The sequence below is a fragment of the Sminthopsis crassicaudata genome, chromosome 2, assembly GCF_048593235.1.
Source record: "Sminthopsis crassicaudata isolate SCR6 chromosome 2, ASM4859323v1, whole genome shotgun sequence".
Taxonomy (NCBI): Eukaryota; Metazoa; Chordata; class Mammalia; order Dasyuromorphia; family Dasyuridae; genus Sminthopsis; species Sminthopsis crassicaudata.
The window spans coordinates 348189910-348214582 of record NC_133618.1 but is presented as its reverse complement, the minus strand read 5'-3'; the positions used below and the strand labels follow the sequence as shown (position 1 = coordinate 348214582).

Here is a 24673-nt window from a genome sequence, read left to right as displayed (position 1 = left end):
GCTCTTTTTGTTATAGCTAGAAACTGGAAGTTGAATGGATGTCCATCAATTGGAGAATGGTTGGGTAAATTGTGGTATATGAAGGTTATGGAATATTATTGCTCTGTAAGAAATGACCAGCAGGAGGAATACAGAGAGGCTTGGAGAGACTTAAATCAACTGTTGCTGAGTGAAATGAGCAGAACCAGAAGATCACTATACACTTCAACAACAATACTGTATGAGGATGTATTCTGATGGAAGTGGAAATCTTCAACATAAAGAAGATCCAACTCACTTCCAATTGATCAATGATGGACAGAAATAACTATACCCAGAGAAGGAACACTGGGAAGCGAATGTAAATTGTTAGCACTACTGTCTATCTACCCAGGTTACTTATACCTTCGGAAGCTAATAATTAATGTGCAACAAGAAAATGGTATTTACACACATATATTGTATCTAGGTTATATTGTAACACATGTAAAATGTATGGGATTTCCTGCCATCGGGGGGAGGGAGTGGAGGGAGGGAGGGGATAATTTGGAAAAATGAATTTAAAAAAAAAAAAGTTTTCGACGAATTCTTTCAAGCTTATTTTCCCTTCTGTTTCTATTATCTCTGGACAGTTCTCTTTGATGATTTCCTGTAAAATAGAATCTAGGCTCTTTTTTTCATCATAATTTTTGGGAAGTCCAATGATCCTCAAATTATCTCTCCTAGATCTATTTTTTAGGTCTATAGATTTTCCCAGTAAATATTTGATGTTATTTTCCAGCTTTTTATATTTTTTGCTTTGTTTGACTGATTGTTGGTTTCTCAATGAATCATTCATTTCTATTTGTTCAGTCCTGATTTTTAATGAGTTATTTTCTTCATTCACATTTTTTAGTTCTTTTTGTATATGTCCAATTCAGTTTTTAAATGAATTATTTTGCTCTGTGGAATTTTTTTCCATTTCAATATTTTTTTTTTTTAGTGAGTTATTTTCTTTTTCCAAATCACAAATCCTATTTTCTTGGGAATTTTTTATTTTTTCCAATTCAGAAATCCTACTTTCCTGTGATTTTTTTAACCTTTTCTAATTCACAAATTTTGTTTCCCTGCACCTCTTGTGAATTCTTTATTTTTTCCAACTCAAATTTCAGGATGTTGTTATTCTCTATCATAGCTTCTCTTTCCTTTCCCCATTTTTCTTCAAACTCTCTTAACTTTTTAATAGTCTCTTCTAGGAGAGAGTTATATGATGGGGGGGTAGGTATCATTCCCCTTTAGGGTGTTATATATTGACTCTCTGCTGTTAGCCTCCTTGGGGTTGGATACCCGTACTTTCTCTGTATAGAAGGTGTCAATTATTCTCTTCAGTTTCTTACTCATTGTTAACACTCTGTGGGGGGTCTGCCCTTGGGTAGGAAATTTATCAGCTTCCTCCCAGACGATATTAGGATGCAGCAGTCCTTTCACTGGGCTAAAAGAGAGCTGTGGGAGAGAGTTCCCTTCCCCCTCAGAAATGACTTAGAGGTGGTTAGCACAGCTGCCTTGCGAGGAGTGCGCAGTGAAGGACCCCCGCTGTGTGCCCTAGAGACTGCCCTGAGACTAGAGGCTGAACAGTAAAAGTGTCACAAACCCCAGCCAAAGCCTCCTGTGGGGCCATGGATATTAGCAGCTGATGCAAAAAGCCCCTGCACTCAAACTGGAAGTGTCTGCCTGGAAAGCACAGTCCCTGCTGCAGAGGTTCTGATGCTCTGGGCATTCTGCTGATGCTGGAGTTTCACTACTGGGAGAATTCCACTGCCTCAGGCTGAGCCCCACACTATGTGGATTAGAGGCTGCCCCGCTGTTCAGGTTCTTAACTGCCCCAAGGAAAAGCCCCGGACAGCAGCAGGCAGCTGCATGGCCATGCGGAGATCAGTGTTAGGTCACTTCCGGTTTGGGGTGATTATATTTTCTGGCTTTTGCTTTAAAAGTGGCTTTGATTTCTCTTCTGATCTTCTGTTTTATAAGCAGAGTAGAGCTATTAGCCTAGATCAGATTCTTCTATCTTAATGACTTCTCTGATCTCAGAGTTCTCCCCAACCCATTTGGCACAATGTGCTAGCCCCTGTGCTAATCTTTTTTTTTCCTCCCCTTGGAACCAACCTTTTCTGTCGAAATTCCAGAATCTCTTCGGGTGGTAAGTTGTGCTTCTAATCCTTGTGGTTTTTATCAGTCCAGCGTTATTTTTGAGGCTGATTTAACTAGTTGGTATTGAGGGAAGAAGGAAGGGAGCTTACAAATGTGCGTGTATCTTCTCCACCATCTTGGCTCCGCCCCCCATCCAGCCATTGTGGAGAGCAATTTGGAATTATGCTCAAAAAGTTATCAAACTGTGCATACCCTTTGACCCAGCAGTGTTATTACTGGGCTTATATCCCAAAGAGATCTTGAAGAAGGGAAAGGGTCATGTATGTACAAGAATGTTTGTGGCAGCCCTCTTTGTAGTGGCCAGAAACTGGAAACTATGTAGATACTTGTAGTGTCTTGTGGTCTCTCAATTGTAATCCTTCCCTGGGAGGAGGTTTCTTTTCTGTATAATCTTTTCCTCTGTGAGCAGGTTTCTTGGGAGGCTTCTGGAGCCTCTAGCCAGAGGGAAGGTAAAATCTCGAATCCTCTTCTTTCTCTCCAAAAGTGCGGGATTGCTGGACTTGCAAATCCACGGGACGTCTTCTCCTTGACCCAATCCAGAACTTTCCAAACTCTAACTTCTCCTTTTATCCTCTCAGAGAATGGACTTTTGGGTACTCTAGGGTCTTGTGGGAACTACTTACAACCAATGAATTTGCTCCTTTTTAAAGCTGCACAAACTCCTTTTCAGAAGTTTAAAAGTGTAAAGGTTTGAACTAAAGGTGTGAACTCTGAGCCAAGTACCGACTTACCACTTAGTAAGAGCCTAACAGATACCCATCAATTGGAGATTGGCTGAATAAATTGTGGTATATGAATATTATTGTTTTGTAAGAAATGACTAACAGGATGATTTCAGAAAGGCCTGGAGAGACTTACATGAACTGATGCTGAGTGAAATGAGCAGGACCAGGAGATCATTGTATACTTCAACAACAATACTATCAATTCTGATGGATGTGGCCATTTTCAACAATGAGATGAAACTACTCCAATAGAGCAGTAATGAACTGAACCAGGTAGGCCCAGCAAAAGAACTCTGGGAGATTGTTAGGATTACTAAGTGAGAACTGAGGTTGTCTGGATAGTGACAAGGTGAGAATTCAGGTTGGACAATTACAAGGTGAGAACTCAGGTTGACTTGATGGAAGGAGCAGACTCATTGGCTGAGGTGGTTCTTCCCAGAAGCCCTTGCATTATCCCACGCCCATTCTCTGGGAGAATAAAAGAGAGAACACTGGGCCCAGAGAGCAGATCGGCCTGGAGAAGGATAAGAGCTGGAGGAGATTCAGAGCCAGGATTCAAGAAGGGGACTCTGCACTACATCTGGCTTGACGGGGCTCTCTGCAGGAAGGGAAGTCACTTCTAAGGACAAGAGTTAACAGCAACTGCCTGGAGACAACGGTTCACTACAGGAAGAAGAATCTGTCTGAGAGATTTGAGTAGACACAGCAGATCTCTTCCCAGAGAGCGATCTGGCAGCTTCTGGAGACGACAGCTCGCTACAGGAGATGACTATGAACCACTACATAGAATTCCCAATACCCCTATTTTTGTCTGCCTGCATTTTTTATTTCCTTCACAAGCTAATTGTACACTATTTCAAAGTCCAATTCTTTTTGTATAGCAAAACAACTGTTTGGACATGTATACATATATTGTATTTAATTTATACTATAGCATATTTAACATGTATTGGTAAACCTGTCATTTTGAGGTGGAGGAGAGGAAAAATTAGAACAAAAGGTTTGGCAATTGTCAATGTTGTAAAATTATCTATGCATATATCTGGTAAATAAAAACTATTAAAAAAAAATAAAAGAAGTGGGGGAGAGAAAGAGAGCAACTCACCCACCCTCCACTGCTTCCTGCTACTTTAGCAGTGAAGCGTCTAGTTAAGAAAGTTATTAGACATTTTTAAGTATGTAGCATGAGAGGAGAAAGTTGGGAAAGTACTTGAGAGGAAATTTGATATTGGGAGAAAATAGAGAAACTGATGGGCTAAATCTTGAGAAGGATTCCATGTAAGAAATTGAGTGGGAAACCTGAAGAAATTTTTGTTCAGGAGTGCAGGAGTCGGGGAAGAGTGACCACATGAAATCCTCTCCTCCCCTCACCCCCTCCCAAGTATGTTCCTGCTGTTTTGTTTTTTTTTTAATCAAGTTACTGCCAGTGCAGAAACTGTGATTTAAAGAGACAGGCCTACTTTTAGGTTAATTGACTAAATATTTGTTTCTTGATACATAATGGTTTTCTTGTTTGAGGAATATGGTCATAAATGTGATCCATACTTTGGAAGGATTATTTTTAAAAGTTTAATTTCTATTTTTGAGAATCTTTCAAATTCTCTTATGTAGTATTTGGACATTCTGTATAAGTTTTAAATTGATTGTATTGTATTGGGCCATCCTGAGGTTATTTAAAGAACCTCTAAAAATAATAGTTTTTTTCTTTGTCCTTTTGAAAATGTTTCTGTTATGGCAAATATGCAATTTGGGATATTTTTCTATATATTGGGTACTTTAAAAGCAAACTGATTTGTATGAAATATCTACCTGGAAGTTGTGAATTTATTGGACAGATTTCTTACTGTTATCACTATAAGGTTAATGGAATCTGTTATTGGAGGTAAAATTTCTTGGGCTTATAGTTACTTAGTTAATACTATTTGGGGAAATTTAAAGCTCCACCCTCTGACAGTTAGTGGGACAATTGATTAGAATAAAACTGGGTTAAAGCTATTTTATCCTGTATGTGCTGAAGGTTGAGTTTTAACTGCTTATGTTACGCTATAGTTATATTCTTGCAATTTTTCTTCCAGTAACTGATCTTTATGGTCAGAGCAATGGTCAATAGAATTGTTAATGCAACCCAATTATGTTATACCTTGCTGTTTTCAGTCTGATTATATGTAATCATTGTATCCTAAATACTTAGGCAAATGAGTATTTAGCCTGGCCATCTGTCTGTTATTGGGTATTTGTGGGTTTTTTTCAAGGTTTCTAAATGATAAGAGGACAATTAACAGTGGTCTGTGAGATGTAACTGCTATTAAGACTTGTGACTACAACTGTTTGCCTATCCTGTGAAGCAAACTCATCTCTTCACATAGGAAGCTGTTGGCTTCCTATGCAGCAGTCTGGTGGACCAGTCTTTTTATCTCAGACTGTTCTAACCTTTATTTGTGAGATTTGTGTCAAATCACAGATATTGACTTGCTTCTGGGCCCCTGATCAGCTTTGATCAATTTTGATTGTCAGCATGACACACCCACCCTCTGCATGGACTGAGAGCCACCAACCATCCTCACCAGGATGCAGTTTTGACTGAGAAACTTTGTCCCCTCATACCTGATGGACTGAAATGGGGGACTTTGGGAATGGTTGATGACTGACTGTTAGACCTTGACTGGGTCATCTGTTACTGTGTGTTTAAGATTTGGGATGGGATTTGTTAAACTTGTGTAACTACTGATGTTATGTTTGAGGGATTTTTAGGAAATGCTACTGTACTAGTCTGTTATGTATAGAGATTTTGATTCACTCTTGGGATTTTTTTTGTGGAATAGTCATTTGATAATTCCTTTCCATGAGAAAAAAAAAAAAAAAAAGGAGGATGAGATAGAACATTGGGGAAACTAGTATATTTTTGCCTTAGGCACTTCTACCCCACCCCCTATCTCACTAGTTCAGATGCTTTAGCTTTGGAACCCCTTATTCTGTTAGAATTGCCCTGGTGGACTCAATTCTTGGGATTATTTTTATTAAAGAAACAACCAGAAATCAGATACCTGTCTTAGGACTGGCAGTCTTTCTGATTTGTTTTTCCAGTCCTGTAACCCCAGTTCCTTAGTATTTCAGCAATCTCAAAGGATTTTGTAGTTTGATATCAGGCATCTAAAAGTTTGGGGTTTGCCTGCCTTGATGGTCTTACTGTGCATAATCTGCTCTGCAATTTGATTCTTTCTGCAGCCCTGTCTATTCCTCTGGGCAGGGGCAGATGAAGCTACTCCAAGCCTCACCCTTCTCCCATGGCGAGGGTTGCCTTGAGCTCTGCTACTCTGTAAGCAGAGACTGAGTTAAGTGCACAAATGACTGCAGACTAAGTCACAGTGAACTGTCCATCTGAAACTGGATTCTTTGGCTGAGATGGTGCTCCAACTGCAGAGGACCTGGCATGCTTGCAACAAGGGAGCCTTTGTACAGCTGTTAACTCTGGGGTTATCAGGGAGACTTGTCCTTGCATTTTTTCTTTTCTATTTTTATTTTGGTTTATTTAGGAAAGAAAGGGTGTGTGGAATGTTGTGCCACAGTCCTCTTTAATTGTCCTGACTCAGTTTCCTTAAATTGATCTGCCTCAGTTTCCTTGGCTGTTCTGTCTCAATCCCCTTAGTTGCAAACCTCCTCTCTGGTTCATTGAAGACTGAGAGCCACCTGCTCTAAGGTTATAACTTGTTAATGTGAGACTCGAGATAAGGGGGAGTTCAGACTTCCTGGCTCCTATCAGAATGTCCAGTGTCTCCCACCACACTGTCAGAACCAGATTGATAGTCTGTTCCCATTCTCAATGTTCTGATCCTGCCCCTGCATTGGTCTACCCCTGTAGCTGAGCCATGTGTGTATATATGTCATTGAGAACTCACATTCACCACTGGATGCTACTAGAATAGAGTCCTATCCAGTCAGTCAAACTCTCTAATAGAATGTTGGGAGCTCTCTGACTCTATCTTGCCTCAGTTTCTCTGGCCCTACATTTGCCTTCTTAGCTCCCAAGTGGATGCAGACATTAGGACTCTAGAGAGTCTCATCACTCATTTAGAAAAATCAGTGGACTCCCTAGTGGAAGTTGTATTACAGAACCACCATGGTCGTTAGACTTGCTGTTCATGAAGCAAGAGGGATTGTGTATGGCACTGGGAGACTCTTGTTGCTTCTATACAAATTGGTCAGGTGTGATTGGGGAATTGCTCGCCTCCTTATGTTGGATGACTGGGAGGCCAGTCGTAAGGCTTCAATGTTCTTGTATCAGTCACTACAGACCCTGAAACTTTTAACTCTCAAGATGACTTTTTCCCTGTTGGCCTCAGATGAGTCACAACTATGAATATAAAAAAGGGGAGAATGAAATGGACAAAAAACTGGCCCCCTCATCTCTGGGTCAAGGGGCCTCAGGCTTATAGGAAAATATTGCTTAAACTAAATTAAGGAAAGTGTTATGTTCAGACTGGGCCCTATCCTCTGGTTCATGAGACCCTAGACTTTCTGAGAAGTATGTGTCTAACAAAGTCAGGACATCATTGCAAAACGTGCCAACGGGTTCCATTGTGTGCTCACTCTCATTCAGACACTTCCCCATTGTAAACGAGAAACTGTGTCAGTGATTCCCAAAATTTGTAACCCCAAGGCTGTACCAGGATGTGGCAAATGGGCTTAAAGGTTCAGGGCTGATCTCTACTAGCCTGTCTAGTGGGGTCAGTTGCACCAGCTAATAAATGATGCTTTAAATTGAATAATTTGGTCAGAGCTGTCTATCTCATGTCAGTCCATTTCAAGGAAGTCTCTTTAAAAAAAACAGAGACAAATTCAGCTTGAAAGATCTCAAAATTGGAAAGCTTATAGCATTGCAGTATGCTGCTTAAATTTGCTGGAAGGAAATCAAACTCCCTCTTTCCAGCTCCTCTAGAGACAAGAGACCCCTATGCAGTCCCTATCAGGAGGCTTCTGGATCCCTTCCAGAACAGGACTTTATGTTGTTATGCCACAGTTCTCTTTTATTGTCCTGACTCAATTTCTCTAATTGTTCTGCCTCAATTTATAATTGTTCTGCTTAATCCTACAAAACCACCCCTCCCTCTTAATCAGAATACTTGATAAGGATAAAAGATCTTATATTTTAGAATATCAGAATGCCTCTCCCCATCCTATTAGATACCATCTTATCAAAATGCCTCTCCCCATCTCCAGGGTGCCTAATGTCATCCCCCTCTCTGGTGGCTCACTCCACCCTGTCAGAGTCCTGCTCCTGCTCTCAGCTCTGACCCTGCCTCAGTCTATCCCCTGTGTCTGAGACACATGTATATATATCATTGAGAACTCACATTGTTTGCTGGATTCTTGGAGAGATAGTCTCATTCAGCCCTGGGACCAAACCATGGATCCGTTTGGTCTCAGTAAATCTCTCCCTTTCAAATAAAATATTAAATACTCTCCAATATCTATCTTGCCTCAGTTTCTCTGGCATTATAATGTCTGCTAATCTGTTTAACTCTATCTCCCTCACCTGAACTAGATCCTGAGATTCCCAGCTTTTTTTCTTCTCCTCAGGATACTGATTTTAACCTCTGCCCTCTGGGAGAAGCAGAAGACTCTCAGGGAGAGATACTCAGAGCAGAGGTACCTTTTCAATGTCAAATCTCTTCCACACTAGGGAAAAACCTGGCCATTACTCTGAAGACCCTACCTAGCCTTTTGAGGTGTTCAAGGCCAATGCCCTCCTTGATCTTTCCTGGGGAGATGTTAATATTAAACAATCTGCCCCAGATATATGGAGGAAGCTGCAGAAGCCAATTCTGGGCCCTCAAGTTTCTCCTACACTGATATTAAAACAGCTGTTGGGAGTCTTTAAATGATAGGGATCAAACTGCAGCTGAGGAAAGAGGCAGCAGAATTAAAGCAAGATTTAGAGAAAAATCTCTACTCTTGGCTGCTGATATTTCTGGGAAACACAGAGGTTTGTGCTATAGGTGTCATAGAAACTGTCTGCAAATACTCCCCAGTCCTTGTCCTGAGTTGGAGCAGGAGGAGCACTGGAGGAAGGACTGCCTATTGGAGATGATCTGCCCCCCCTCATACCCTGCCCTCTGGCAGGAGTTTGGGGCTTGGTCAAGCTAAATCTTGCTCTACCAAAGCATCAACATTGGAACCCTGGCTATCATGGTCGGTAAGACCATTAAATTTCTTTTTACTTTATTCTCACTCTGGCACTCTGGTTTCACCTGCCCTTCCCGTCACAGAGTGGGGATTGCAGGGAAACTTAAAAACTGTTTTGAGACTTTTCCTCTGCCTCGCCAGCTTGGTGATCTGTCATTTAAATGCTTATTTGTTATTATTCCCTCCTAACCTATTCCCTTATTGGGGCATGATTTAATGGTGAAACTGGGGACACAATTTTCTCTTCTCAGACTTCCAGGTGGTCTTTTTGTACTGCTCCCAAAGCTCTCCCATATTTCCTTTGAAATCTGGGAGAAGATAGATTCTCTACTCCAGCTTTAGCCAGGATTGAGAAATGTCTTAAGCACAAACTTCTAGTTAAAGAATTAAGATATTTGGAACCACTTAATTGCAGTTTTATCTTGATCTACAGTCTTAAAAGGCACAACCAGCCCAGACTGGTTGCTTACTTCTCACAGAGCAAATGCCCCTTTGCAGGGGGTTTCAAACTGCTTTTGGTTTTGTTAACATTTTTACTAATTGTTTTCCCCACAGGACTGAGAAGACTCAGAAGATATCAAGGCACTTGCTAAACCTACCTATCTCCTTGCAGAGAGACAAATGATCCAGCTTTTACTTCTCATGTATCTCAAAGAACTCCTGTAAGCCCTCTGAAGAAAGAAGGATGAAACTGTCTGGTTCCTCTTTGTCCCACTCTTCTACCTAACTTTTTCTCACTCCAAGAATGAGAACTTTTGCTCCTAGAATTTTCTCTCCTACTTTTCTTGTATATGACCCCTGCCAGCAAATAACTCCTTAGCATTCTATGGCCCCTGCCAGTAGTTAACTCCTTTTCAGCCTTTCAGTTAAGGACTCCATAGGCAGCATCCTTAAGGCAGCCCACAGATGGGACCTGATGCATTTTTTTGCAAAAAGCCCCATTTCCAAATGTCACCCATCTCCACCCTGGATGATACTCCACTTTTAAACTGCTTGGGAGATTTGTTTCCTCTAGGCTTCAAGCTACAAACTTTTAACTGCTCCTTCAGCCTGGAGATCATGGGGTGACTGACTGGGACATTCAACACCCCTTAGATACCGCTGCTACAATCTTCAGTTCTTATACTTCCCCTCCTGCCCTAAATCCCCAGTGAACTTAGGGACATCTCTACTCCCCTTGTCAGCTTGAAGTAGCTACTGAAGATGAGACCTTTGCCCCTTTACCCCAAATGGATTTGGGGGTTGGACTTGGTAGTATCATTTAAAGCCTCATCAGCTTTAAATATAAAAATATTAAGAACCCATGAAAACATTTTAAAAGTGCAAATAACAAATAATATAATGAAAAATTTTTTATTTGTTATTGAAATGGTAATTTTAATTATTAAAGTACAGACCTTCTTGAAGCCCTGATGTATCCACCAGCTATTAATCTAATGCATATTATATTTTATACCCCAATAAATCTGTGACAATGTTAATATGTTCCTTCCACTGTCACATATCAAAATCAATACATGTCTATTTTGTCCTATTCCAAAGCCTAAGTATGGCATGAAGGGGATTCTGAGTTTTTGAATGACATGCCAGTAAAATGCTGAAAAGAATTCTTAGCAGCAAATTGTAGCTGCTTTTTGAGGATGATGGAAGGGTTTATCACTTATATACATCAGCTACATATTGATGATTCCTTTGGTCATGGAAATTTAGTAAAATTCATAACATATAAAAATAATATCAATTGCCACAAATTGACAGAATTTCAAAATGTCTCAGATAGTCTTCAATTTATCAATAATAAAAATATCTTTTAGAATTTTAATTTACCAAATACATTTTCTGAACTTGCGCCAGTGATTAGAAGGCTCTATGATAAATCCAGTACATGTGACAAATATATTTTAAGATTCATTCCTATTCATATAATCTTATATGCTAAATAAAAAAATAATTACTTCTTATGTCATTAAAAAAATCTAAAATGTTGTTATTCCTTTATGGTGATAAGCAATAGGTGAAATAATTTTGTTATACTTTATATTATTATGATATTATATTTTTATCCTAGCATATAATTGTATTATATAATAATTTATATGCTCAAGTCTCATATATATATTAATCAACACTAAGTGCTCTCAAGTGCTTTACTTAATTGCTCAGTGACTTAAACTAATAATAGAAAGAAAAAATTATTTGGAATCTCCTATTTTATCTTTGTCAATTTGTAAAAGTTACCTACATTTCTTCATGCCATTTTGGGGGACATTTCTAGAATTATATCAAATTTTTATAGAATACTACCAATGAAAGGTTTTGGGGTTGTTGTTATTGTTGTTTCCATTTAAATATTATTAAATTATTTACCCTATACCCAAGAAGGTACTCCAAAGACTAAAAGTAAAGGTGTCTTCTCTTTTACACCACTCATTATTTCCTCAAGATAGATTTATGCTTAATTTAAAGAGAAAACAAAATAAAATAAATCAGCATCTCGAGTATCCTTCTGTTTCTTGAATCTCTCTTAGTCAAAAAATAATCTCACCTTGTTGTAGAATTTCAAAACTCCTCTATATAGAAAGGCTCTCACGCTGTTAGGAAAAATTCTGATTGCTTCATTACAGTTCAAAATTGCCTTGGAATATCTCCCTTTCATTCCATAGAAAGCTGCACGACTTATATATGCCTTTTCAGAAAAGGAAAGATACATGTTATAATAAAGCTGGTTTCTTTTTTTGTTTGTTTTGTTTTGTTTTGTTTTGTTTTGCTGAGGCAATTGGGGTTAAATGACTTGCCCAGGGTTACTGAGCTGGTGCCCTATCCACTGGACCACCTAGCTGCCCTAACACTGATTCTTTAAAAAAAAAAAAAAAAAAAAAAAAAAAAAAATCGTGATTCTGTATTTTGGATCCCAGAGATGTCAAATTCATTATTTGCAGGCAGCAAACTCCCACAAAATTCCCTAGTGTGGCCCAAAACAGATTAAAAAGTAATTGAGAAATGTTTACAAAATAAATAAAAATGCAATACCATCAGCAGTGTTTACTTACTCATTTTTTTACTTTCTCATGCATTTTACTGTGATCTACTTTTGTTTGAGTTTGAATCCATTGTTAGATTAAGATCTAAGAGTCAAAAATATCTTAGTTTGAAAATATATAGCACTTTTAAAAAGCAAGCATCAATATAATAATAAAGCAACAAAATGAGTTTGGAACTCCTAGAGCTAAGCTTTGGATATGAAGCACCATCTAAAGAAAAGAGAACTAACTGGACAGTGTGGTGTTAAATTATCTTAGAAAAAAGAATTTGAGGCATAAGACTTCCAAATATTGATTTAATTTGCAAAGCTAGCATTTGCAGATGAAACCAGATTATCTGATTCCTCAGAGACAACGGAGTGATTAACAGAGCTCATTTTTATAACAGAAAAGAGGAATTTAAAATTATACTAGTTTCAGGAAACTTGTTTTGACCATAATTCAATTGGACAAGGCAGGTCAGACCTCCCAAATTCATACTGTTGCTAACATTTAATGTGTTGACATGTCAGAGGACAATGGGGAATTTCTAGGGTGGGACAACCACTAAATTTGGTATTCTATTGGATTAGGGCCTATACTCAATAGCGATTTTCTTTTTAGCTGAATTCCTTGAGAAAGGTACCTACAATCAATGACTCTGCTTCTCCTCTTCCCTTTCTTTTCTAAACCCTCTTCGATCTGACTTTAGCCCTCAAAATTTGAAAATGCCTTCTCCAGAATTAACATTGAAACCTAATGCCCTTTTCTCAATTCTCATTCTTTTGACTTTTTTGTAATCTCTGACATAATCAAAGTCTCTATATACTATCTCCTCTTTAGATTTTCATGACTCAGGTTCTTTTTTTTTTTTTTTTTTTTTTTTTTTTTTTTTTTTTTATCATGTGCAGAGCTCTCTTAATATCCTTTGCTGGAAGCTCCTGCTTACATCTACCAACCATAATTTTTCTCCCAAATTGTCTAGGGCCTGCTTCTTTTCTTTTTCTATATTATCTTACACATTGATCTCATAAATTCAATGAAATTTCTATGTAGATGATTCCTCCTCCCCCAACCTCCTTCTTAGTCCTTTCACCAGTTGAACTGGATGTCTCTATAGGTATTTCAAGCTTTAACTTTTCCAAGAAAGAAGCCATCATCTTTCTCCTCCAAACTCCATCTCCTTTTCTTATCTTCTTTATTATTGTAAAGACAGACCACCACCATCTTTGCAGTTAATTCAGGCTTGCAACTTTGACATTGTCTTCAACTCCTCAGACTCATATTACCCATACATTCAAATCTGTTCTACCTTTCTTTGCTTTTTTACATCTCTCATGTAAGCCATCTCTTCTATACTCATATAGCCATCATTCTGGTGTAGGTCCGCATCATCCCTCATTTGACAATTTCTGGTTGATCTCTTTGTCTTACAAATCTCTTCATTCCATCCAATGCTCCACTCAGTTGCCAAAGAAATTTTTCTAAATTTAGCATGGTCTATGTCATCACCCCTCTCCTTCACTCAATAAACTCTAGTGGTTTCTTTAAGGATAAAATATAAAAGTCTTTGGCATTTATTATTGTTCACAATCTGGTCCCTTCCTACTTTTTTTTCCAAATCTTTTCCAAAACTTTACTCATGTATACAATGCTTTGGTTTTTCTTTGAACCCTTAGTTCTTAGCATAGTGACTAAAATATGTGCTTAATTTTCAATTGATTTTATTATTCATGCTAGCTATTGCCCCATATGTCTCCTACTTTTTTTAGAATGAGTATCATCTTTTCCTCTCTTCTCTTTCTCTTCTAAATCTGATGCAAATTGCGTCCCTTTTAATTTGTGGGGGAAGAATGATTCAGGGTCTCAAATCCTCCTGATCTCTGGAAGGGGCACACTCTCCTGTCCACAAGGGAAACTCCCAAGATAAGTAATCTCATTCAATTTTGAATTGAATTGAAAATTAGTCTCTCAGATTTATCTTGAGATTGGCCCCAATTTGGGGCCAAAGATCAAAGAAGCCCCAATATTTCTTGTGCTGTATGCCCAGACATTTCACAAAAAAATCCTAACAGGATTTTACTGTTGAAAGTAACTTTCTCATTTTCTCAGTCACTTAAACTTCCAATCTCCACTACTCTTAATCAGTCCACACATCCAACCCACTGTCAAATCTTGTCATTTCTCTCTCTACTTATACATCCTTTTGGTTCAGTCCCTAATTGTTTCTTTAACTTCATATAATAATTTTTCATTTGGTCTCCTTACTTTCTCTTCCCACTCTCCATCCTTCAGTGAGTTGACAAAGTGATTTTCCTAAAGTACAGGGAGAGCTGATCATATCAATTTGTATATCTTTAGAACTGAACATAAAACCCTATAATTGATATTTAAAGATCTGTTTTTCTTTCCTCCAAATACTCTACAATTCAGCTACTCTGGCCTTTCTTTCACACAATACTTCATCTCCCATTCTATACTTTTGAACTCTCCATATCCTCTCTCCATATCTCTTACTTCTTCCCTTTAGTTTCTCTGACTTCTTTCAAGTCACAGCTTAAATTTCACTCTCTTCAAGAGATCTTTCCCAGGACGTTGTCCTTACCTTGCCCAGCTGCTATTGACTTACCTTTTGATTACACCTAATCTATTTTATATATATCTTTGATGTACCTAGATATCTTCATGTTTGAAATTCTTGAGAGCCAGTACCATGTCCTTTTTTTGAGGGAGAGTGGGGTAATCTTCAATGCTTTAGCACAATGTTAGGGCCTTAATAAGTACTTCATAAATGCTTTCTAAAAATTGATAGACTGACTTCAGGGCACCACATTTGAGGAAGGATGATAGCAATTTGGAACATGTCCAAAGGAAGATCACCAGCATTATAGAAGGCATTATCTTCATATGACAATTAATTAAAGGTGGCCATATGAGAATCAATTGAAGCATGGTTAGCCTAGAGAAGAGATGATGTTGGTGTGATATGATAAATATTTAAATAACTGAAGGATTTTCAGCTAAAAAGGGTAAAAAGGGTAAACTTAGCCTTACAAGAGCAACATTGGAGTAATGGGTAGAAGGAAACTACAAAGAACTAGATTTAGCCTTGGTGTAAAATGGGGAAAAAAAAACCTTCCATAAAATTTGTACTGTCTAAAGACTAGTATATGCAATTTTAGGAGCTAGTAGCTTTCTTCCTACATCAAGTAAAGCTGGATGAATAACCATTTGCAGTCCAAGATAATGAGATTATTATTCAGGTGTGAGATGGTTTAGAAACCTATGGACCAACTCTCAGAATAATATTTTAAGTGCATAAAATAAAATATATGGTATTACAGAGGATATATTTTGAAATATAATTATCCAAATTTTAAAAAATTACAGAATCCAGGTTAAGAATCCCTGACTAGATGGTTTCTGAGAATATCACCTCTAGTATTTTGATTTAGTGAGCAAAAAATAATCTATATGCAGCAATAAAGTGGGAAAGGCAAAATCTGTCTTCTTTCAAAAAACAAGGAAGTTTGTAAGGAAGTATGTAAATTGTGGTTGTTGATCATATTGGCAAATATGGCAAATCAAGGATCAAAGGATTTAGAGCTAGAAAGTCTTTAAGATTTCAATGACCTTTTATCTATTTAGCAATATTATAAACATTTAAATCACAAGCAGTGAAATTTCAAATACCTGATAATGTTTTGGATCAATGGTAATTGCTCGATTGAAATCCAGCACACTCTTATCCTTCTGAAGTTTCACTTTACAAAGGCCTCGTTGATAAAAGGCCTCTGCATATTCAGGATATGCTTTTACTGCTTTGTTAAAAGAGTCAAAGGCCTAGAAAGTTCACATAATAAAAATAAGCAACTTAAATCAATAAACCACGTGCCATCAATTTTGAAAGGCCAGTGAAATAGTATGTGAATTTTAAAACAGTAACTCTTGTCCTATGGATATTTTTGTTGCTCTTTTAAAAGCATAATGCAAATAAAAATTAAAAACAAGTACATTTTATAATTATTGACACATCTATTTACTATGTTTCTTTATTTATTTTATATCATACTTTAAATAATCCAGTGAAGGAAACAGAACAGGTATTAGTAACTATTTTTTACAGATTTTTGAAAGCCAATCAACTAAATTATATAGCTTGCTCATATTGACATAATTTACTAACTGGCAAAGCTATAACTTGTATTCACAACTTTACCAGCTTTATCATATCATAGTTTATTTTATAAATATATACACACACACACACACACACACACACACACATATCAATCATATGAACTAACTTCAATTTTTGCCCACAGTAAATAAAAGAATTGTTATCAATTAAGAATTTTTTCAAGGAGAGCTCAAGGAGAGTAAGAGTTATATTTCATCTTTGTATCCCCAGTGCCTCACACAGTGCCTGTATGTCTGTATTTAAATTAAAATTGAACTCTGACCATATAGAAGAAACAAACAAACAAACAAAAGGTAGGAGAGCAAGGAATAAACCTTCTTTGGAATTTCTTGCTGACACAACTAACCTTTAAGCCAAATATACAAAGTCAGAGCAAGAGTATAGCAAAATGTGATACATAACCTAAAGAACACCCACAGATCCTTTTGTTAATACTGATGTGTGGAGTAAGATATGGTGAAGAACTTAGAGATTAAGCACATATTGATCAGACTGCTAGCTAATGTAAACCAGACCTATAGGCCCCAGGTCACGTGAAGGCCTAGGCTGCATTCCATTGTCCAAATATGGAAAGATTGTCTTCCACTGACCAAAATAGGGGAGTGCAGAATTGTATGACCAATCACAACACGTGGAGGGTAGAATTTTGGAGGTTTTTTGTCTGAAATGTATAAAAGTTGTGAACATTTTCAAGGGAGTGGCTCTCTCCTGCTGTGAATTTGTCTCACAGAACAGGATGGGGTCCGCTTCTTGAGATTCTAATAAATAATTCTGCTTTTCTATGAGTGATCTCTTAGTAGTCATTTTTGGATAGGATTTTCTATCCTTCACATTGATCACCTCCATAGGCAGTGGGTCATGAAATTCCAATGTGCCTAAGTATCTATTTAGGGATGAAGGAGTTATCCATTGCATTAACCATATACTATTGCACAGTATTTTTACTTTATTTATTTATTTGTTTATTTTTTTTTGCTGAGGCAATTGGGGTTAAGTGACTTGCGTAGGGTCACAGAGCTAGGAAGAATAAGTGTCTGAGACCAGATTTGAACTCAGGTCTTCCTAACTGTAGGGCTGCACAGTATTTTTATTTTTAATATGTAAGACAATGATGACAATATTGAAATGTGAATTTTAATGTATACAGCTCAAGGTTATCTATATAGTGTCCCAGAAGTCTTGTTATAGTTTTAAGCTATTAATAGTTTTTATTATTAATAAAAGAATACCAAGTATTAGCTATAAAATCATATGGTTGCTTTCAAACTGTTAATATTAATGACTTTATTCTGCACAATTTGATTAGCCCCCATAATTGCCATTACAGACCAGCTAATTGGTTACTTTCTAGTTTGATGTTTTTCATTACGCTGAGATTTGTGCTTCAGAAAAAAAAATTGCTTCATAAAATACAGTTGGATTATTTTATGAAATATTTTCTAGAATTAGACTTACTGAATGTATTTAAAATATTTTATCCAAGATACCAGTCATGAAATAGATATTAAAAATCATCATTGAATAGCATCACTATGATAATAAATCATTACAATGAATAACATCAAGACTCATTACTGAATAATAATATCTAGATATGGTAAAAAATCAGGATTAAGAGTGGGACTCATTAATGTTTATGTAATTTTGTTGAGTGTGACTTATTATAATAGTTGTAACAATGTTGATATTATATATTGGCAGATCACAGAAGTAGTCTTAGTCCCTTGGGGGAGATATAACCTTCATAAATGGGGTTTTTAGTGGACAATCAAAAGATGCCATGTTCCTTAACAGTTTTTAAAAATAACAAATACATATATTTCAAAAATCTCAGTAAATACCATTTGGAAAAAACCTTCTTCCATGTAACAAAGACCTAAGTGATAGTGACATTCTGCTTGCAGAAATGATCCTTTTGGTGTCTTATCTGTAGGAGATATTGCATCCAAAGCTCTTTTAAAAGTTATCACAGCATTCTAGAATAACAAAAAAAGTGAAAAATTTCCATTACTTGTTTAGAATCACAGAATTTTAGAATTGAAAAGAATTTTAAAGATTATTCAGCCTAACTTTATTTTTAAAAAGATTCATAGAAGTTAAATAACATGTATATGTCAGACCAAGAACGAAAAACTAAGTTTCTGACCCTCCATCTAATATTCTTTCCATAACAACATGTAACTATTGTATATAGAATGCTTATAGTAAATACGTTGAGTCAATTTTCTTAGAAAATTAAAATGTAGAAGAAGTATTAGCTTAAAGAGTTCTTGAAGATATTAAATAATTATTTCCTTGAAGTTCAAGTAAGATATTCATTCTATTTCAAAACATTCCCTAGTAATTTTGGGAGGCAAAATATTATGCTTAATATTTTAATATCTACTTAATAGCAAAGAAGTGCTCACAAAAAAATCTAATATAATTTTTAATCAATGTTTATTTTGCTTTTAATTTTTTTAAGTAGACTCTACTGCTTGAAATTAAGCTAACAAATCATGCTTTTTAGCTATTGAATACATTACCAGCTTGAACAGAGTGATGAAAAAAGATCATTTCTTAAATTCCTAAAACCAATTAAAACCTAAAATCCACTGCTATGTTTTTTCATTAAGCTTCAATTTGTACTATACTTACTTCTCAAATTAGCCCAGATAAACTGAATATCTGGTTGGTCTATATCCACTGTATTTGATTTTGAACATTCAAATACAACCAAGTAGAAATTATCTTCTCCCCCAAACCCACACCACCACTGGTGTCATTCTTGATTCTTTTTTACTCCCATCCCCAGTCTTCAATTCAATCAGTAGCAAAATCTTGTTAAGTCCACCAATACAACATCTTTTGTATCTATTTCCTTCTCTTCTCCAACAAAGTTACTACTCTAGTTCAGGTCCTCACCATCTATCTATAGGAGCCTCCAAATCAACCTTCATACTTCTAAGTCTTGTCTTCTCTCCAAACTAAGGAATCTGTGAAACTGCTATCAATTAGACCACATGCCAGAAAATCATGACCCAAGGGCTAAATCCTGCCTGTTTTTATGGAATTTGCAAGTTAAAAATTAATGTAAAAATCATTATCCAGCAGACCAGCTTTGCCTTGTGGGTCATAGTGTGCTTATCCCTGAACTAGACAAGTTATCATTACTTCTCATTGTGATAAACCAAGTTTACAAGAGCTATCAAAATTATTCATGCCTCAATACTTCAAGGATTGCTGATTTTGGGCAGCATTTCCTTCACAAGATCAGATCAAATTCTCTCCACATTTTAAGGTAAATAATCATTACAAATTCTGGGAAGAAAAATAAATTCTCCTAAAATCATTATATTAATGACGAATCTCTGCGAATTTAGTTGGAGTGGTGTTCAGATGGTTCATTGTTCTGTCCTTGGGCTTGTATTCAAAATCCTTCTATTTGGTAAGAGCTAAAAGATCTTGTGCTCTACCTTCAAAGTTACTTCATGCCATCATGAATCATCTCTAGCAAAATTTCCTATGACAATTTTCTAAGTTCCACAAAGTAAAGCATTATAGGAAAAGAATAAATTCTACTACAATTTGTTTTTGTTTTTGCTAAGGCAATTGGGGTTAAGTGACTTGCCCAGGCTCACACAGCTAGGATGTGTTAAAGTGTTTGAGGCCATATTTGAACTCAGTTGTTCCTGACTTCAGGGCCTCACTATGCCACCTAGCTGCCCCTACACTATAAATTTAAACAGCAATGTTATATACAGTATGTTAATTCTATCAACACATTTAGTAAAAATTACTAAATTAAATTTTCTCACCTGTATTTTTTTAGCCTTCATTTGGGCTTTTCCTAATAGCATAAATATGGCAGGCTCTGGCCTACACAATGTGACTGAAAATAAGATTTTTAGAGCTTCTTTGTGTTGATTACAAAAGGAAAAAACCAATGATTGTTGAATAGGAGACAACTCAAGGGAACCTAAAAGTGAAGGAAAATTTTTGTAAATACCTTCATCTAATTCATGTAATATCAAAATTTATTTAGTGTTTAGAAATTGTTTTGAGAAAATCTTGTAATTCAAAAAATGTATATTACAATCATATCAAATAATCCATAAATATCATATGTATATATATAAAGATATAATAATATCTTTAAGCAACTAGTAAACATTGTCAGTTATACTAACAAAATCAAAAGAATTTCTATTCTCTATACTTGATGCAGATTGGGGCTACTTATAAGCACCAGCTATCAATTTTCCTGATTTCTAATTCCATGTACTGAGAGATTTGAGCATCCTTTTTTCACTCAAGAACAGTACTGATTGATCAATCCTTTGAGGGAGAATAAATCTCATAGTGAGTACCAGCACAAGAACAGAACCAGGTTTAAGGTACTCTGTGGGTATAAATCCACTCTAATTTAGAGAGCTCCCCCCCAATACTTTCACTATTTAGGCAAAGAAGAAAATCAACCAACTAAACCCTCAATCAAAAAAAAAAAAAAACAAAAACAAAAAACAAAAAACAGGGGGCACAGTGAATAAAATATTGGATTTAGAGTCAATAAGAATTGAACTTGAATCTTGCCTCAAATAGTTACTCACTACGTGACATGTATTCTCAAACAGTTTCTTCATCATAAAATATGGGTAGTAATTATTACTTTGTTTAAGGATTGTGGTGAGGATCAAAGAGAAATCATAAGTACTCTGCAAATCTCAAAATACTATATAGATACTAGCAATGAGTTATTAACTACATGTGAGAGACACAAAGACAAAAAAATCCCCAAGTAGTCCCTGTTCTCAGGAAGATTGTATACAAATTTTGGGGGAAACAGTAAGTAGAAAGATGAGCAAATATAAAATATAGTAATTTGAGAGGACATTATTAATAGGATATCAGGAAAAGTCTCATGTAGGAGATGACACTTCTACAAAGCTTTGAAAGAAATCAGAAGTTCTGATCAAAGGTCTGGAGCAAGTACATTCCAGCTATGAGCTTATGAAAAATCATACTGATGGGATAAAGAATGTCAATATATAAGTTAACAATAAACAGGTCAATTTGACTAGAATATACAAGTGCATGAAAGGAAGTAATGGCCTGGAGCCAAAGTATAAAAACTTTAAATCTCCAATTAACGAATTCAGATTTTTATTCAAGAAACAACTAGGGATCCTGGGATTTGTTGAACAGGAGAATGATGTCATCTGAACTGTGTTTTCAGAATATCACCTTTGCAGTGGTGGAGGGGATAGTTTGGAAAGGGAAGCAATTTGTAGTCAGGAATCCAATTAGTATGCTCTTGAGATGGACCAGGCAAGAAGTAATAAAAGTTGAATCATGTTGCTTATAGTGGTATTGTGGAAAGAACGGAATGATGTGGAGATAGGACTGAGAATCTTATCAAATGGTTAGAGAAAGAGGAGTGGCAGTGAAGCATAAAGGATAATGCCTAATTTGCATAACTGGGAAAAGAGTGGCAGAAGAGTGATAATCTCAATAGAAATAGGAGAGAGAGAGGTAAGCTTGGGGAGAGAAGATATGAGTTTTCTCTCATGATGCTTAATTTAAGATGCATTTAGTTCAAAGCAAAAGAATAGTATGAAAATTCATCATGAACGTTTCCTCCATTAAATACACCCATTATTAATGGGAATAACAGAGAGAATTCTTTAGCAGGAAGGGCAGGACACACATTTGGAAGTCACACATAACATTTTATTGGTGAAAACACCACATAGACAAATAAGTAAGTACAAATTTTATAAAAAATAAATACAAAGTGATTTGGGAGATACTCAGTTTGGGGGAAAAAATTAGGAAATATCTCATGTAGGAGGTGGCAACTGTGGCCTCTTTGTGACCAATACTTGTTAAAGATCACAGGAAAAGGTTATTTGCATGATCAGGACACATATGCATGCAGAAAAGTTCATACTTCTCATACTGCAAAAGCCTAATGCTCTCCTACAGCTAGTTAGGGTCAGTAATTTGATCTTGAGGCTGAATTTTATCACTTATCTCTTAGTTTTTCTCTGCTGAGTTTCTCTTTATAGAAAGAGTTTTGAGTTTGACCTCTTCAGGGCACCTGCTGGCCACTTTGGTTCCCAAATAGAAGGCTACTGGGAGTAGAAAGGACAATGATGCCTCTTTAGTGATAATGAAGCTGTGAACCTTCACAACTAGACACAAATCAATACATTCTCTAGTAATGGAGAACCTGTAATATTTTAGCCCTACACTATCAGAACAGAAATAGAGATTACTTGGGTCACAGAGGCTACTCAGAGAATCATTTCCTGGTACTGGTAGTTATAACAGGAGATAAGTGTCTGGGTATCTGTGCCAGGGGTTGTCCAGAAGGTCTGAGAACACCATAAATTGTAACATCCTAATCAGAACCATAGTAGGAATGTAATGATCTTTAAAAAAAAAAAAAAAAAAAAAAAAAAGGCAGATCTGGGATAAAACTCATTATCTGACAAATTACTGGGAAAACTTGAAAATAGTACAAGAGAAACTAGGCAATGACCAATGTCTAACACCCTATACCAAAATAAGGTAAAAAAATAGGTTCATGATTTAGATATAAAAGATGCTACTATAAGCAAAATAGGAGAGTAGGGGATAATCTTCCTCTTAGATCTGTGGAGAAGGTAGGAATTTATGGCCAAAGAAGAACTAGAGAACATTATGAAATACAAAATGGATAATTTTAATTACATTAAATTAAAAAGGTTTTGCACAAACAAAACCAATGCAGTTAAGATTAGAAAGAGCTGAAAGCTGAAAAAAAAATTATAGTTAGTGCTTCTGATAAACCCAAATTGGCTCAAATGTATAAGAATACAAATCATTCCCCACTTGATAAATAGTCAAAGGATATGAGCAGACAATTTTCAAATAAAGAAATTAATTTCTAGTCATATGAAAAAATGCTCTAAATCACTACTGATTAAAGAAATGCAAATTAAGACAACTCTGAGGTATTACTTCACATCTCTCAGACTGACTAAAATGACAAGAAAAGATAATGGTAAATATTGAAGGGCATGTGGGAAAACTGGGACACTAATGCATTGTTGGTATGATTGTGAAATGATCCAACCAATACTATACAATTGTGAATACATTTTAATCTAGCAGTGTCTCTCCTGAGTCTATATTCCAAGGAAATAATAAAAGAGAGGAAAGAACTCACATGTGCAAAAATGTTTGTACCAGTCCTTTTTGTAGTGGCAAGGAACTAGAAATTGAATGAATACCTATCAGTTGGGGAATGGTTGAATAAGTTATGGTATATGAATGTAATGGAATATATTGTTCTATAAAAAATGATGAGCAGGCTAATTTTAGAAAAGCTGAAAAGACATGAATTGATTCTAAGTGAAGTGATCAGAACCAAGAAAAAACATAGTACACAGTAACAAGATTATGTCATAATCAACTATAATGAATTTGACCTTTTCAACAATAGGTGACTCAAAACAATTCCAATGGACTTGTGAAGGAAGGTGCCATCTGCATCCAGAGAGAGAACTAAGACTGAATGTGGATCAAAGCATACTATTTTTCACCTTTTTGTTGTTTGTTTGGTTTTAACTTCTCTCGTATTTTTTCCCTTTTGATTTGATTTTTCTTGTTCAAAATGATGAATATGATAATATGTTTAGAATTGTTCATGTTTAATCTATATTGGATTGCTTGCTGTCTTGTGGACGGGGAAGGGAGGGAAAGAAGGATAAAAATTTGGAATATAAGGTTTTGCAAAGGTGACTGCTGAAAACTATCTTTGCCTGTATTTAGGAAAAAATAGTATTAAAAAAGAAGAAAAAGAAGGCAGATACCATTCAAAATCAGAGCCCACAAGGCAGACAAAAAGTAAGGATTGAAGAAAAGCATGAGGCTTAATACCAGTCACTCCATGTAGAAAGCAACAGTAGTCATGTCAAGAATATGGAGGATAGAGCTAAACAAATCCTATCTAATCATTCTAGAATATTGAGGAGAGTGACCCAATATAAAATCCTCATCCAAGAAATGAGGCTCAAAATATGAATAAACAGTTGTTGTTTAGTCATTTTAACTATACCTGAGTCTTCATGACCCTATTTTTTTTTTTTTTTTTTTTTTTTTGGCAAAGACACTGAAAAGGTTTGCCATTTCCTTCTCTAATTCGTTTTATAAATGAGGAAATGCCTTGCCAAAGGTCACACAGCTAGCAAATTCCTGAGGATAAGAATCCACTGTGCCACTCAAGTTTCTTCATGATCCCATGGACTAGTCCAATCAAGTATTTTTTGGCAAAGATATTGGAGTGGTTTGCCATTACCTTCTCTAGTGTATTCCCATTTTACAGATAAAGAATTGAGGCAAAGGAAGGTTAA

The 24673-nt window shown here is 36.2% G+C and overlaps 1 protein-coding gene across 1 annotated transcript in view; it reads right to left on the bottom strand.

Moving 5' to 3' along the window:
• Positions 1–24673, bottom strand: part of TTC6 (tetratricopeptide repeat domain 6) — a 334483-nt gene that overhangs the window by 66444 nt on the left and 243366 nt on the right. Inside the window, exons 21-24 of the mRNA XM_074290707.1 lie at positions 20093–20253; positions 18137–18271; positions 15788–15937; positions 11620–11760 (exon numbers count right to left, since the gene is read on the bottom strand). Of these exons, the coding sequence (XP_074146808.1) occupies positions 11620–11760; positions 15788–15937; positions 18137–18271; positions 20093–20253 (587 nt within the window). The remainder of the gene's footprint in view (positions 1–11619; positions 11761–15787; positions 15938–18136; positions 18272–20092; positions 20254–24673) is intronic.